Genomic DNA, 16,551 nt, shown 5'->3' on the forward strand with positions numbered 1-16,551 from the left:
TTAAATATTTTATTGCAATATTTTAGGTACAGTCATTGGCTGGGGTTTTGACGAAAACAAGAAAATATCAGAAAAACTAATGCAAGCAAAAATGCCAGTCGTTTCAACGATCCAATGTATCTACTCGAATAGAGACTTTTTTGCTCAGTTCACTTCTGACACTAACTTCTGTGCTGGTTTCAGAAACGGTAAGTAATGATCTAAGTTTTTTGATACAATCTTCTGAATGAAGGTATAAAAATATTAGGTACCTACATAATATTAACGTCGATAAGTTGGATTTATTTTAATAAGAATTTCTTCTTAAGAAAATAAGTTTTTCCCAAAATTCCGAAGCACCTGCAGGAAGGACACGACTCACCCACCTCCATTGAAGTGATAATAAATCAAAATGAACAGTTTTTAATGAAAAATGATCCAGTAATTTCTTGCTTTGCTAACAGAAATAAAATGTTCATAAATCCTATTTTGGATTCTACTATTTGTTTGGCCTATATAAGATCGGGGATAGTCTGCATAAGGAATTTCATAAACTCCGTGTTGTTCATTTGGAATGTTGTCTTTGATTGATCGGATAAGAGATGAAAATTTTTCTTGTGAGGTAAATATTGTCTTTATTGCTCTTCATTTAAGAATTTTGTAGACTTTGTCAGTGACACCTTTAATGTAAGAAAGAAAAGCTTACGTATGATGAGCGTCTGAGTCTTTGGGTTAAGATTGAGTGGGAGATTTATGTCTGCTATTAACGTATTGTTCTGGAGACAAGGGTATTAATTACTGAATTAATTTGCGAAGGTGGATGATGAGAATTTCTATGCTAGTAACGATTGGTATGGGTGGGTTTTTAATAAACAGAGTGATGAAGGTATTGGTTTTTCTTTAGGATAACGTGAGGCCAAATGACGAATGTAATAATGCTCGAGTCTCGAAGTCTTCCATAAAAATATTAGCAATTACTGGAGATAGTGGGGAGCCCATTGGGGCACCATTTATTTGTCTGTAGAATTGATTTTCTTCTACTTAACTTTACTTTACTCTTCTAAAGTAGAAGAAGAACTAACCGACCCTATTGAAGCTAGCAATTAATTAAGATAGGGAGATTCCCTGTCTTTTATTGTTTAACCTGATTATGGATGAAATTATAAAAAAAGTAAGAACTAAAAAAGGATGCCAAACGGAGAAAAACAACTTAAAATAATCTGCTATCCGGACGATGCAATACTACTCTCTCAAAGTGAAGATGTTTTACAACGTATGCTGCACCAATTTAATATAACCGCCAGAAAATTTAACATGTTTGTTTCCCCAAAAAATATAAAATGCATGGTTATAACAGCAAATTTACTCAAATGTAAATTGGAGCTGGATGGTCAGATAATAAAACAAGTGATGGAGTTTAAATATCTATCTCACTATCATTATCTAGCTACGGAAAGCTCGAAACGAAGTGGAAGATCAAGTGGGATCAGATAATAGGAAAAGTACGGAGTACCTAGAATGTCAATTTAAAGATGGAGTTACCACTATCAACTTTGGATGGTAAAACGACTAGAGAAAAGTAATAATTTTAAGTATCTAAAATTGGTGTGACAGAGTAATGGGGAAATAGATGGAGATGTTTGAAATAGAGTTAGGGCGGGATGGATGTAATGGAAGAAGGCTAATGATGTTTTGTATGACAGGAAGACTGCAATGAAACTGAAGAAAAATTTCTAGTAAACTACTTTAAGACCAGCTATGATGTACTAAACTGAATTGTAGGTAGTTAAAAAGAAAAAGGGACAACGAATGCATTTGGTAAATCAGAATGCTTAGATAGTTAAGTGGAGTGACAAAAAAAAATTAAAAATGAATATATTAGGGGAAGTCTAGGTTTGGCATCAATTGATGCAAGCATGACACAGCATAGGTTAAGATGGTTAGGGCACGCTCACTTTTCTTTCTTCTTATGGTTCCTATCCGTTAAGGATGTTGGACACTAACATGGCTATTCTGACTTTGTTGACTGCTGCCCTGAAAAGTCCGGTAGTGGTTAAGTTAAACCATTTTCGCAGGTTATGCAGCCAGGATATTCTTCTTCGTCCTGGACCTCTTTTCCCATGCACTTTACCTTGAAGTATGGTCCGAATTAGGTTGTATCGTTGTTCATTGCGCATTATATGGCCCAGGTATTCTAGTTTGCGACGTTTTATGGTTATGACTAGTTCGCGCTCTTTACCCATTCTATATAGTACTTCTTCGTTGGTAACTCTGTCTATTCAAGAAATCCTCAACATGCGTCTATAGCACCACATCTCAAATGCTTCGAGTCTCTTCAGTGATGCTTCAGTTAAGGTCCATGACTCCACGCCATATAAAAGAACGGAGAATACGTAGCATTTTAGTAAACGAACTTTTATTTCCAGTTTCCAACGCTCACTTTAATAGGGTTCAATGTCGAGATGTTAATCGCTCACTACGAAGAATGAATCAAGTTCCTGGAAGGAGTAGGACAGAAGGGCCAAAGACGACCTGGGAGAGACCCTCAGGCAGGATATGTCTCTAAAGGGGATTAATATTGTGGTCTGACCCAAGATAGAATTTATGGGGAATTTAATTCACGATGCGACTCCGTATAAAGACAAAGATAATGATGATGATATCTCTATGAGAATACATCTTGAACTTAAGAGAATTTAGCTAATAAGATTTAGCAACAGTGTGACAATATATATTATTTATATAATATATTTAATAAGGCATTAAGTGAATCGAATGAAGAGAAAAGAACGGTGTGGTATTACTATAACAGCTTTCTCTAACAGGTTTTAGAATTACTAATGTAAATGCATCTACTTAAAAATCTTTAAATCAATTGTCAATTTTAATTTTTAGGAACCTCTGTGTGCAATGGAGACTCTGGAGGATCTATGGTGTTCCCTAAAAAAAGTTTAAGTGGACAAAACCCGGTGTGGCAAATTAGAGGTATTGTTTCAGTAGGCGTAGCGCTACAAACTGAAGGGATTTGTGATACTTCACAATACGTAATTTTCACAGATGTTGCCAAATACTTGCCATGGATAAAAGAAGTTATGAATTCAAATTAAAAATATCGTGATATAAATGCAGACTAAAAAATAAATAATTTTTTTTTAAATATTGGTTTTCATGAATGTTTGTATTTATGTTAGCTCTATTAGTACAATAATTAAACGAAGATGATAGAAGATTAGAATTTTCGGAAGAAATAATAGAGTGATGTTATAGAAATCCGGTTTTTGGTAACTGCATCATTTTTTCAGATGCATCCTCTTTTATTCTAAACGACAACGTAAATAACAAAACTGACGATACTGGGTACGAAAAAATTTCACTGGATAACGGAAGACCATACCTAATTCTCTTAAAAGGTTAATATATAAGCAGGAATTATTGGCAAAAAAATTATCGGCCCAATTTTTGTAGACGGAAATCTCACTGGTGCAAAATTTTTAGACTTGATACAGCAAATAGTATAAAATTAATCGCGCTATTTGCAAATGATATCAACCTGAATATCCCAAATGAAGCGGATATCCATTATGATGCGAACGATTGTAATTATTTGAACAAAACTGAAAGAAAGAATTCGTACTGATATCGATGTCATTCGATCTGAAACTCTAAAGGCCCTGATCGACAGGCGAGTAAAACCGCGGTTTTGTGGCTCGTCGGTAAAGCTCGCCAGTGTATAACTGCAATACCGCGGTTTTATATACCGACGAGCCTGGCTTGTGGCTCGTCAGTTTGTTTTATTTTTTACTTGGCTCGTCATGTAAAAACGCGCGTGTATCAATACTGGCGAGCAAAACCGGTAGTTTTCAGCGACCTTTGAAGTGAAAAGATCAGTTTTTAATCATGGATATGCGAACTCTTAGCCACGACTTTTTATTAGAATTTATACATATATTGTTTACGAGACTGTGTCTGTTTATGGAAATGTACATCGCCAGAATACAAAAACAAAACAACTCGACTTACCGCATATGTTAAACTTTTAAATACCCAACGTCTAGGGCGTTTCCGATTTTTTTTTGTAATTTCGTAGTATGCTATAGCGAGGTAACATAAAACTTCACTTTCAGTTCGTCGTCGATGATCCACTTTAAAAACATTCTGCGTGAATTTAAACAAAGCCCTGGATTATTGCTAAGAAGTGGGAAGATCTCAATTTGAGTATCTTATTTAACTGTTTTTCATTTAAACAACCAATGCTTTGCTTTCTCTCTTAAAAATTAAACAAAGAATCTTAAAAGTGTCTTCCAATCAAAGAATCTTTACAATATAATAAACACAGACGAGTGTCTTTCTGACATAAATTGAATTCAAAATGTTTTATTTAACCATGGACTTTATAAATCTACAAAAATTAAAACATTGTAATTGTTAATAGTTTAATAACTTTAAAAATAATGTTTTGTGGTAATGTAAAAATTTTTATGGACTAACTTCCTGTTGTAAGTTTTTATGCTTCTTATACAATATTCTTGCGTTTTTCATTGTATTACTGAAAAATTAATTTAAATTTCTTTTAGCATATCTTGATGTAGCAAATAAATTTTTATTTGCTTCATCAGGTAAATCAAGTAAAAAGTATATCAAGTAAAGAGTTTTACTTATCCCCTGCTCTTATTATTAATGACTACAGCCCCAAAAAAAACATTTTTCTATATAGATATATGTAGTTGTACATAATATTTTTTTGTTAAACCACAAAATTTTTATTATTTTACTAAGCCGAGCAAGGACGGTCTAAAAATAGTATAACAGCAAAGTAGTACAGTTCGTAAGAAGGGGAATAAAAATCCAAACAATACATTATATTATTTTACAGAACAAGACGATAAGTATCTAGTTGACATCTACCTTTAAAAGTGGCTTTTTCTAGTACAAGATTAAAAGCGCCTTATAAGGAGCAACCTTGCTCTGTTACATCAATCCGTGTCAACGTGAAAATAATAATTTTCAAGAAGTAGGTAAGTACAAGAACTTTTTTAATTTATATATTGTTTTAATTTAAATAAAAAAGTTTTTCAATTTACAAACCATTTCTAAAAAAGTCCTTTTGAATTTATTACTTTGACTACACAAAATTTTAATGTTATCAAAATCCATAATATGGTCTTTGTAGAATTAAAAAACCATCTTGTGCTTTAGCAGAGCATGTAATTGACAAAGACCATATTATGGATTTTGATAACATTAAAATTTTGTGTAGTGAAACTAATAAATTCAAAAGGACTTTTTTAGAAATGGTTTGTATTAGCAGAAGTGATAATAATTTAAACAAAAGATCAGGAATTCAAAATCTAAGCAAAACTTATAATTATATTATTTCTTTATAGTTTATTATAAAATCAGTAAAATATCACATTTTGATTTAATTTTCCATATACTTGTTACATTTTTTCAGACATCTATCAATGATGAATAAATCTTCTTTTTTATTAGTAAATAAAAAAGAATGTTTAAACAAAATTTTAGTTTTATAATATAATCTAATGATATAATAATAATTTATATAATATAATTGTCAAGAATAAAAATTTTAAGTTGGCATTTATGACATTGAGGCTTATTTGTAATTGGTCGCTATTCTAACTTATTTATAAATTCAATTGTTTTTTTTGTGTTAAAAAAGTTTTTATAAATTATATTACAAAATTTAAGAAACATTTATTAGATAAGAAAATTGTTAGAATAGTTTTTTTTTAAATATGTTTAGCAGCAATATATTAACAAAACTAATTTTATTTGGTGAGTTAATATAATTTTTTTTTCTAGTTCCACTTTGTAAGATATTTTGTATTTTTTAGCAGCTTTTGAAAATAATATAATAATATAATAAAATATATATATATATATATATATATATATATATATATATATATATATATATATATATACATTATATATTATAGCAGGGTTTTTCTTAATATTACTATAAATTGATTTTTTTTAAACAATAACCGCGAATTAAACCCACTGTAAATTTTTTACTAATGAAAAAACGAACAAAAAAATGTCACGTTGTACCTGATCTTGAATTTTCGATAGTTTAGTAGAATAATTAAGAAAATTTGAAAGCGTTTATGTAGAAATAATTGTAATTCAATTGTTTAAATATCTATTTAATTTTTTTTTATATTAATCAAGCGGAATTAAGTTATAGGGTAAACCATACAGTTATTGGACACTTAAGAAAATTTCAACTCAAGGATTTAAAGAAGGTGTTAAATATTTTTTGTCAATATATATTTATTAAAAATAGTTACAAAAATTATAGTTATTGGACAGTTTATTTAGTTACAGGACACTCAAAATTAGTTATTGGACGACTGCTTTAACACAATAAAAAACAAGAAACAAATGAAAATTACAGGAAAAACCTAAGATTTCTGTGCGGTATGGGGTACCTATATACAGTTGACACAATTAAATTTTATAAATGCTTTTGTGCTTCTTTGTATTGAGTGAAAAGTTCGTCAATGTCTTCATCCTCACTGTCTTGGTTACTGTTATTAGCATCAGAATCACTATCCTGGAGATTGAAGCAGTTGTGACATATAAATAGATCACCATCGTTAGGTATATGCTGTCTATGATTAACAGGAATACAAGATTCGTGATAATAAAGATTACAGTCATCGCATTTTAATTTGTTCAATTGAATATCATTTGAACAAATAAAACATTTGACTTTTTTTGAATTCTTTTTCTTGCTACACTGGTTTATGGTTAATTTTTCTTCTCTTTTCCGTTTCCTTTCTTGTTTTTATTTTTCCTGCTCTTCTTTTATCTCCTCCTTTTTCCGTAACATTTCTTGATATCGTGCAGATGTAATAGCAAAAGGAAGTCGTTCCGTGTTACGTTTATTTTTACTTTCCGGTACAGTAGGAGAAGTTAAAATGTTACCCAACAATTCGTGTTTAACAATAATTTTACTTGTAGAGGGTAAGTCATAAACATTAGTTTTATATTGTTGAAAATGGATATCATTGGTACTGCTACTCTCAGAAATATTTACATTTTCAATACCACTCTGTTCTGATGTTTTTATTTCAGTATTTTTAACGGGAGATGTGATAACCACATTTTGAATAATATTAATGTTTGTGTCTCTATTTTTTAGAACCATTGGGTTATCCGAATGTTTTGGATCATGTTCAAAAAAATTCCAAATTTTGAACAACAAATTCAAATTATCATCGCTAGGTAGATTATTCTTTGGATTTTCTTTTAAATAAGCTATGAACTTTTTCAGGACCTAAGATATTTACAAAAGTATTATAGTCCATCTTGGGTTTCTTTTGATGATCTGAAATGATTAAATTTTTTACTACTTCTTTGCCTAAACATTTTGTGTAGTCAATAGCATCTGCATTAAATGGAAACAATCCGCAAGCCTTGAAACCATTTACTACTGTTTCAGTTTTACAGCTTTTTTTATAGCTTGCTCCAATATAGAAGCAAATACAACCTTATTCACTACCCCTCCTGGATGCTGTTCTTCCCATTCTCTCACTGATTGCCGCCAAGCTTCTTTTAATGGACGGAAAATAGAAACGTCACAGGGTTGTAAAATCCTTGTGGCGTTAGGATAAAGTGCAATCACTTCAATCTGCAGTTCATTACACAATAGACTTAATTGGTAACTTAAGTGACTCTTGTGCCCATCTACAAAAAGAATAACTGGAAGCTTAATATTATTTTCAATTAAGTGTGGGTAAAAAACATTCGAAATATACTGATAGAATGTCTCTGCCGTCATCCAACCATTATCGCTTCTGCCCACACCCCATTTAGGATTAATACCTTTAGCAACCTTTTCAGGAATACGTTGATAAGGATAAATAACCATAGGCACGCAAATTTTACCGTCTGCTGAAAACGTAAACATCACAGTGACGTTTTTTTTTGAAGAGCTTTTTTCAACGTTATAAACATTTTTGAAACCTTTCATAGCAAATACTTTTCCAGTAGATGGACATATTTGAAATCCTGACTCATCTCCATTAAAAATTCTTGATGGATCAGTTAGAACTTCTTCTAAATGTTTTTTTTTAACATAGGTTTCAATATTTTTAAACCAGTTTTTGATGTCTCGTTCAGATACACAAGCGCTAGCTGCCGCCACACCTTCACTTGTTCTTCTAGAAACCCCTGGACGTCGCTTCAAAAATCCCTAAAAAAAATCAAACGATGAATACAGATTAAAATACATTTTTTTGGTGACTTACTTTTAACCATCCATCTCCAGGTCGATTATCTTTAAAGTTATTGGGGCGCGGATTTTCGATTAAAAATTTTTGCACGCTGCTTTTTAAATCGTTAGCCTTTTTGGGGAAACCTTTTGAAGCAGTTTCTTGTATCCATCTGGAATATTGAATGTAAAATAAAATAATGCTATGGGTTAAGATAAATTAAATGAATTTACCTAACCAGAGTATTCTCCTCCTCGCAAGTTAAAATAGGTGACGGTCCAAGTGTATCTTTATGTTCCGGATGTTTTAATTTAAATTCTATAGTGGACTTCGGAATTCCATATTTTTTTTCAGCTGTTCTATATGATTCAGTGCCATTTTGGACATCCTTAACAGCTTCTATAAGTTTCATCTTATCATATTTTCTAAGTTTAGGCATTTTACTACAATCCTAAAAAATCCATTTTTAGTGATTGGACGGTCAAATTTAGTTATTGGACAGCTGTCCAATAACTGTCAAATCGATTACTAAATTAATTTTACTGCTATCTCCAGTTAATTATACGTAAATCCGTTGAAAATTGTAGAAATATGTGGTAAGTGTAGTTCTCTAGCGATTGGACAGGTGTCCCATAATAGAATTAAGCAAGTTTTCTAGTTTAGTTATTGGACAGATGTAATTAAATCCGAATTAAAATCCCTATTACTGTACCAGATCTACCTTAGGGACTATAAGTGCCTTTACTACACCCTTTTAAATAAAAATACAATCTTACCTTAAAAATAACACGTAGTTTAAAAAAAAAAGTCAGAGCAGATGCTTAACACAATGCTTAAATGTCACTTCACTCACATAACCTAAAAATATTTACCGCCAAAATCACAGAACCCGTTAAAGGCAGAACATAGACATAAGAATGAACGTAATATAGAAACGAGTAGTGCCACCTAGTGAAATATACTCTTGTTGGCACTTGCAGAAATCTTATTCTCGTAAGTTAACACTGTAATGTCCAATAACTGTCTCGTGTCCAATAACTGGCGTTTTACCCTATTTTCCTATTTATTATCAATGTATTTCTTACAAGCAGTTATATTCTTCTTATCAACTATCTACAACCATCCTTATGTATATAATAATTATTATGTACCTATGTCAATTAATATTATTTATTAATTTTTGAAGGCTTTTAATTTTTGGGGATAGTGATAATTTGAAATTGGCCATTAAAAGAATGAAAATGCTCTAGAAGCTGAAGTGCGTACGTTGAATCTATTTTTATATATATATATATATATATATATATATATATATATATATATATATATATATATATATATATATATATATTTAAGGATTCTACAGTATTCACTGCCTTCCCTCGCTCAACCGTTTCCATCTCTCTCTGTTGTTCCATTCTCCATCGTTTAGTCCTCTCTTACTCATGGCGTCGTCTACTTCGTTCCTCCAGGATTTTCGGGGTCGTCCTCTTTTCCTCCTTCCTATGGGGCTCCATTCGGTTATTCTTTTTATCCATCTGCTGTCGCTAGCTCTTCTTACATGTCCATACCACTTTAGTCTTTTTTGTTCTATATATGTTAGTATGTCTGTTTCTATTGATGTTCTTTGCTTTATTTCGTCATTACTTCTCCTATCCATTCTTGTTACTCTGCAGCATCTTCGCAGGCATTCCATCTCTGTTGCTATTATCTTACTGAATCTATTTTTCTATTATTGAAAGACCTTCTGTGTTCTGCTATACGTTTTTAAAGCTTCTACCAATTTGACCGATGTAAGTTTTTGGTCAAAGCTGGTGTTATTTTTTTCTTTTTTATGTGTTTGGCTATTTTTGTTGATATCTTGCCTGAATATGTAATCGAGCAAAAGGTATTGGGTTTCTTCTCGGGTGGCGAAAAGACTAAGTTTAGAGCTATCTTATGCAGTTTTTGGTTTAAAATTTTATTTATTGTTTTTTTTTGCTTAATGATATTTTATTCTATCACGAAGTTATTTTTGACATGGGAATGTCTTTTAATGTATGTAACATGGATGATGAATTTTGTATAGTTTTGTCAGTATGGGTAGGTTTATGAAATACGGAGAACTCATGTTTGTTTTCAAGTCTCATAATTTTTAAATCTAGAAAATTTATGGATTTATAGTTCTATTTCTATTGTAAATTCAACATGAGTATGAAGTGAATTAATGTAAGATAACAATTGGTAAGTTGCTTGTTAGTTCCTGTAAAGCATACCAGTATATCGTCCACGTACTATGTATTAGTTTCTTCACCAATATACAAACTGTTTGAATACAGGATGTTTTAAAATATTTGTTTCTAGTTGATATATAAACATATCTGATAGCATTTTGCTTAGAGGATTACCCACGATAAGTCCTGCACAGAAATTGTAAAATTTCCGATTGAATAATTGTATTTGTAATATTATGGTCTAAAATGTTTTTTACTAGAATAAAAGTTTCAGTAGGAACTGAATCTTTTATTCTAGTTCTTGGATTCTTGGAACGCCAAGATCAATGGTAGACAGACTATATAGAACAGATAGTCGAAAAATAAGACATTGTACTTGACAAGGCTCAACTCAAAATTAGAAAACAGACTGAAATATGTCGCAAAGAAAAACGTTGTCAGAAGACCAATTACAACCGAAAAATTAATTGTGGGATAGAAAATATCAAGAAATCAATACCTACATAGAGGCACGAAGAAACAGAATCGTGTAAATTTATAAAGTCACCAGTAACAGAAACAAAAGACGATGGATGCCAAGGTAACAACAGGAAAACAATGGATGCAACACTATAACAACTTATTAATACATAGTATTATAAATAAGTATAATACATAGTAATAAAACATAATAAGGAAAACCGTAATCTCATAAAAAAATAACAGAGCAAGTGGTCCTGAAGCAATAGATGCTGAACTTCTCAAATGTAGAAAATGTGTGAAAACTATTTTATTTGGTCACTTAAGTTATTAATATGCATAAATGTATATCCCGTTCCTAACAAATGAAAAGAGGCATACATCTCCTCAATACACAAGGTTCTAAGAAAGACCCCAATGATTATCGTGGAATCTTAGTAACTAGTAGACTTAGTCGTTTATATGGAAGGATATTAGGAACCTTAGAGAAGAAGAATGCTACAATTACCAGGAGGAAGAACAAAGTAGATTCAGGTCTTGTAATGATGATGTGTTTTGCTTAAGGCAGATCATAGAAAAGAAAATGCCAAAAAATTAAGTACACATAACTTTTATTGATCTGCAAAAGGCCGTCGATACAGTGCCAATAACAAAACTTTGGGAAACACAGAAAAGCTATAGGATGCCTTAACGGAATTCTCTATAACAAGAATATAACAAAAAAAAGAAAGTTTAATATCTATGAAACTCTGGGGAGAGGATAAGAAATAAAGAGATCAGGGAACGCGTGGAAAGAGAAGCTACAATAATGGTTATATACAACAAAATTAGCTTATCTGGTACCAACATGTACAGCAAATGGAAAACAATAAACTCTAGAAACGAGTACTCGCATGGACACCTATAAAAAGATAGATGAGAGAAAGACATGATGGATGAAAGGAATAAGAAAATTAAATATTATATACACCACTTAAAACAAATAGTCAAGACAAATAAGGATATATACTGGAATTCTCTTTACGCTAAGTTGCCTATCCTTACTTTTCTAAAGACAAACAAAACAGGCAGCGGTTAATACACAAAATTGGAAACCATAAGAAGGATAACAGCCTAATTACCTATGTTCATAAAATAACATGCACACAGCTTAAAAATTTATAAAAAAGTTAAAGGCTGTTATAGTTTGCATTTGGCAGATTTGAAAAAATTCTATAAAGTGCACCTGATAGTATTTTGACTGCTCATTAAGGAGAGCAACTTTATCTTTTGAAGTAGTTTCTAGTAAATCTTGATAAAATTTATATTGTAACATTTAACATCTAATACTTAAGGTTATGGACATATGGATATTTTTCAGTGTTTCGTTTTGTATAGTATTCATTAATACCTAACGTATATGATATACCTTTTCCTAGAACCATAACTCCGTTCAGGTAATCCAGTAGATGCAACAGTAGTGTATATGTTATAAGACATGTTATTAAGCAGTTAGATAAGGGGAACCACTCAATTTCCCAATCATATCTGAAACTTGTCTTTTACGATTCTATTATATCCTATTTTTATAAGACCTGATAATCTAGAACCACTGCTATAGCGTCTTTTGTCAATAAATCTATGAGCGACTAATTATTCAATCCAAATACCTACAGGAAAAAAGCTATATACCTACCTTACATTTTATAAGTAAACGGCACAGCCAACACTGCCAGAGTGTAGGCAAACTGATGGCGATGATATCGCTACAAGCCGTCTATTATAAACCGTTCGTACTGAAGCCAATTGACTTATTGTATATCTTCCATTTATTCATGATACTCATTCTGGAATTTTGGAATCCTGTACCAGCTTATACAGATACTGTAGATTGATAACATATATCTTCAAAGTGCTGGTTTCTGCTACAGACTCTGCAGCCTCTACTAAACAGCCACATTTTGTGCAGGTGTTTCTTGATTGAGCATATCCAATAAGGAAGCCTGTTAGGACTAAGCTGATTTCTGCTTATTTTCCGCAGTACTTCAGCCCTCTTAGCGCATATCCGCACATACACATTTTATCATATGCTTGATCGGGTATATTTTCCAGTGAAAGTTGTGTTATGTTCGGATCCAAGCTTGTTTCTGTTCACGGATGGTGCTATTTGGCACTTCTGCGACCGGATTAAGACCTAAGTATTTTGTATCTGATCCTCTTCTAGCAAGTTCATCATATTTTTGATTGCCGTTTATTTCCCAGTGACCTGTAAACCATATCAGTGTAAACCATACCTGTTCTGCCAGTCTGCCAAGTTATACTAGGCATTCAATCACTAATCTAGATTCCCCCTTAGAGCTTATAAGAGGCCTCAAGGCTGCTTGACTATCTGTACGTATATTGATACAGTTCAGTTAGAAAGCTCTCATGTTAATTTCTCTTGAACAATGCAATATTTCTAAAATATCTACCTGGAATACGGAGGTATATTCTTCTAGTACAATAGATATATTTAAATTTTTATCCCTACTGAATATTCCCGCACCCGACTTTTCTGAAGTTTTAGACACGTCTATGTACCAGGTATAAACCTGCAGTCTGAGTTATGTATTTTCTCTGCCCCATCCCTCTTGTTGGCAAATCATCATCCATTCCGTAGTTCTGTACATTACGTTTAACAGGTTTTCTCGCAGTCTAAAATATCCCATTCTCGGTTCTCCCCATATAACGATGTGTCCAGTAGGGCTGCCATAGTGGCTGTTGGCGTGCTCCTCAAAACCCCTGTGTTTAGAAGGCAAGCACATCTTTGTATACTGCGTATTTTGAGGATTGCACTTTTTTAATATACATTTGGCCACCATACGACTGACGCATATATCATTGTTAGTTTTACCACCATGTTATAAATTCAGTATTTAATTTTTGATTTTAAACCAAACATTTGTCCATGACTGCGTCTGGCAACCATCTACATACTAATACCCCTCTTGCTTATTTGTTCTATCCGCTGATTTCAAGTAAGCCTTAAGTCTAATATTACCCCCCTTCATTCACCAGATTTGTACTGTACACGTTTAGTACATCTAATCCCTCTAAATTTCTTCTTTTGGTAAATTTCATAATTTTGGACTTCTGGGTACTTCTGTTTATTCCTACTTGTTTTGCATTATATAACTGACTGTGTGAGTAAATTTGGCGTAGGCTAAGATGACCAGGTCACTTTTATAACCCAGGTCATGACGACTGTCGTTGCTGAGTCTAGCTATTAGTCCATCCATGACCAGATTCCACAAGAGGGGAGATAAGACTCCCTGCGGATATCCTCTGGCTACCTATGCTGACACTGTATCCGCACAGTAACATTGCTATTACCACATGGCTACTCAGCATGGTCTTGCATACACGAATTGCTCTTGTAATTGCTTCGTATGAGGTATTGTCGAATGCTCTCTCTATAAGTATAAATGCATCCAGCATCACTTCTTGGTATTTCAGAACGTACTACAATCTCGTAAAATACGCATGTATCGGATTTTCAACCAATATACCATCTCTAATGTACCTATAATAGTTTTCCAGGTTTATATATAAAAGCTATTATTAGCCTAACTGCAGTTGGTTTTACTTAACTAACGATTAATTTTGTTTCCTTCTAATCTATCAAAGGTAGTTAAGGCTAAGGTATTTTTCATTAAATCACTTAATGTTTTATCATGTTAGAGTCAAATACTTGTATTCGTTTGAGTCTTCTATTAATACTCCGTACGTTCAAGAATCTGGTTGTTTCGGTTTCAGTTTCGAAAGTTTCGGTCTTGGTGTGATCTATGACTATATGTTTAGGTCACGATGAAGATTACTGTTTTGCACCTACCAAGGTACATTCACTATAGACTTTAGAACTTTGTTTTGAAAACTTTATAGAAATCCCTATAACTGGACACAATAACTTCACACTAAATGCAGTACTTGTTTATAAGGAATAAGTTATTTATTGATATTTCAAAATTCCGACCACGTAACTAATACATTTTTCTGAACTTGATCATCACGTTTATTATTAGTATGTTCTTTCCTCCAAAGCTTGGCTTCAAGAGTCTTACCAACTTTTTTTGTTGTGTTAGCATACATTATTTTTGTACTATGTACACTGGTTGTTGTGATCCTATTATTGATGAAGATAATATTTTTTTTTATTAAATATCCCATTTAACTTGCAATCTGTAAAATTTTACAATAGGCAAATGTTAATGACAGTAACAAAACATTTAGGAAAACTGTCTAGTGACAGTTTCCCTTAACTTATATAAGGTTGGGTTTGGAAAACTAAACTACTACACAACACTGCACTATAGAACAGTACTAAGGTTAGAAAAATCTGACAGGCAGATCACATGGAATATGCCTTGTGGAAAACGTCTCATTAGTGATTGAGATAATGCGTTGGGATGATTTTCTTTACGTTCGTCATACTTCTGGGAGAATTAGGATATTTCTTCTTTGACAGATTTCATTTTAAGATCACGAGCAATAACACTTAGTTACTTACTATGTAGAGTTTATGATAATCCTAAGTACTTTTGACTGGAATCTTTGTAGGATTTCGATTTTTATTTGAGATTATGTCCCCCACAATTAAATTAATTCCGTAGCTCCATATCGGTTTTACGGTGACTTTGTAAATTAAGAATTTGTTGGTGGCTGTTAACTGTGATTTACGACCTAACATCCAGTACAATTTGCTAAGTTTTAAGCACAGTTGCTTTCTCTTAGCAAATATAGATGTTCCCCAAGTTAATCGTCGATCTAGATGGATTCCCAGATATTTTGTTACATCTTTTTGTTGTTGTAAGAACTGACCATTTAATGCCACAGTTGGACAGGTACCTCTTCGTAGGGTGTAAGTGACATGGAAAGATTTAATTTCATTCGCTTTACTTCGGCAGATTTTTAGTCAAGAGGAAATAACATCCAAGTGAGTCTGCAAGATTTGAGAAGCAATGACTGGATCTTTCTGAAATGCCATAACAGCGGTGCCGTCTGCATATGTTGCAATGGTTATATTTTTACTACTGGGAAGATCAGCTGTGTAGAGGATATAGAGGATCGGACCAAGTACACTCCCCTGAGGCACGCCAGACCTTATTGGGTATAGAGTTGTGGTTTTGTCTTGATATCATTGTCGAAAGCTTGGGCGATGTCTAAAAAGGCAGCAGAGCAGTATTTTTGTTCTTCAAATGATTTATATAATTTTTTTATAACTAGGTAGACTTGTTCGATGGGGACATGTTTCGCTCTAAATCCAAATTTATGATTGGGAATTAATTGATTTGCTTTCAGAATTGGTTCTACTTTATCTACAAATAATTTTTATAGTAATTTTGCTATAGCAGGGAGTAGTCTAATAGGTGTGTAGGATGTTTGCTCAGCAGGTTTTCCTGGCTTAGGGATTAGTATAATTTGGGCTACCTTCCACGAAAGCGGAAAGTATCCCGTCCTTAAAACAGCATTGTATATGTCTGTCAAACACCTGAGTCCCTTGCAAGAAAGTTCTTTCAGAATTTTTGCATCAGTTAAGTCATATCATGCAGATTTTCTTGGATTCAAATATGTATAGATCTTGTGACTTGATTAAGGATAAAATTTTGAATAGGTAATTCAAGTTAATATGGAGTTTGGAA

General features: G+C 32.5%; 2 protein-coding genes across 5 annotated transcripts in view; both read left to right on the top strand.

Moving 5' to 3' along the window:
* LOC140437007 (uncharacterized) overlaps positions 1 to 3,136 on the top strand; it is a 50,283-nt gene extending 47,147 nt beyond the window's left edge. For all 3 annotated transcript variants that reach the window (XM_072526221.1, XM_072526222.1, XM_072526223.1), the window contains 2 exons: positions 27 to 188; positions 2,875 to 3,136. In XM_072526221.1, the coding sequence (XP_072382322.1) occupies positions 27 to 188; positions 2,875 to 3,086 (374 nt within the window). In that variant the 3' untranslated portion in view covers positions 3,087 to 3,136. The remainder of the gene's footprint in view (positions 1 to 26; positions 189 to 2,874) is intronic.
* A 1,733-nt stretch (positions 3,137 to 4,869) lies between these two features.
* The window catches only part of LOC140435731 (cytochrome P450 4C1-like), a 65,488-nt gene continuing 53,806 nt past the window's right edge, over positions 4,870 to 16,551 (top strand). For both annotated transcript variants that reach the window (XM_072524451.1, XM_072524452.1), the window contains exon 1: positions 4,870 to 4,994. The gene's annotated coding sequence lies outside the window, so the exon portion shown is untranslated. The remainder of the gene's footprint in view (positions 4,995 to 16,551) is intronic.

Source organism: Diabrotica undecimpunctata, chromosome 3 (genome assembly GCF_040954645.1).
Source record: "Diabrotica undecimpunctata isolate CICGRU chromosome 3, icDiaUnde3, whole genome shotgun sequence".
Classification (NCBI taxonomy): Eukaryota; Metazoa; Arthropoda; class Insecta; order Coleoptera; family Chrysomelidae; genus Diabrotica; species Diabrotica undecimpunctata.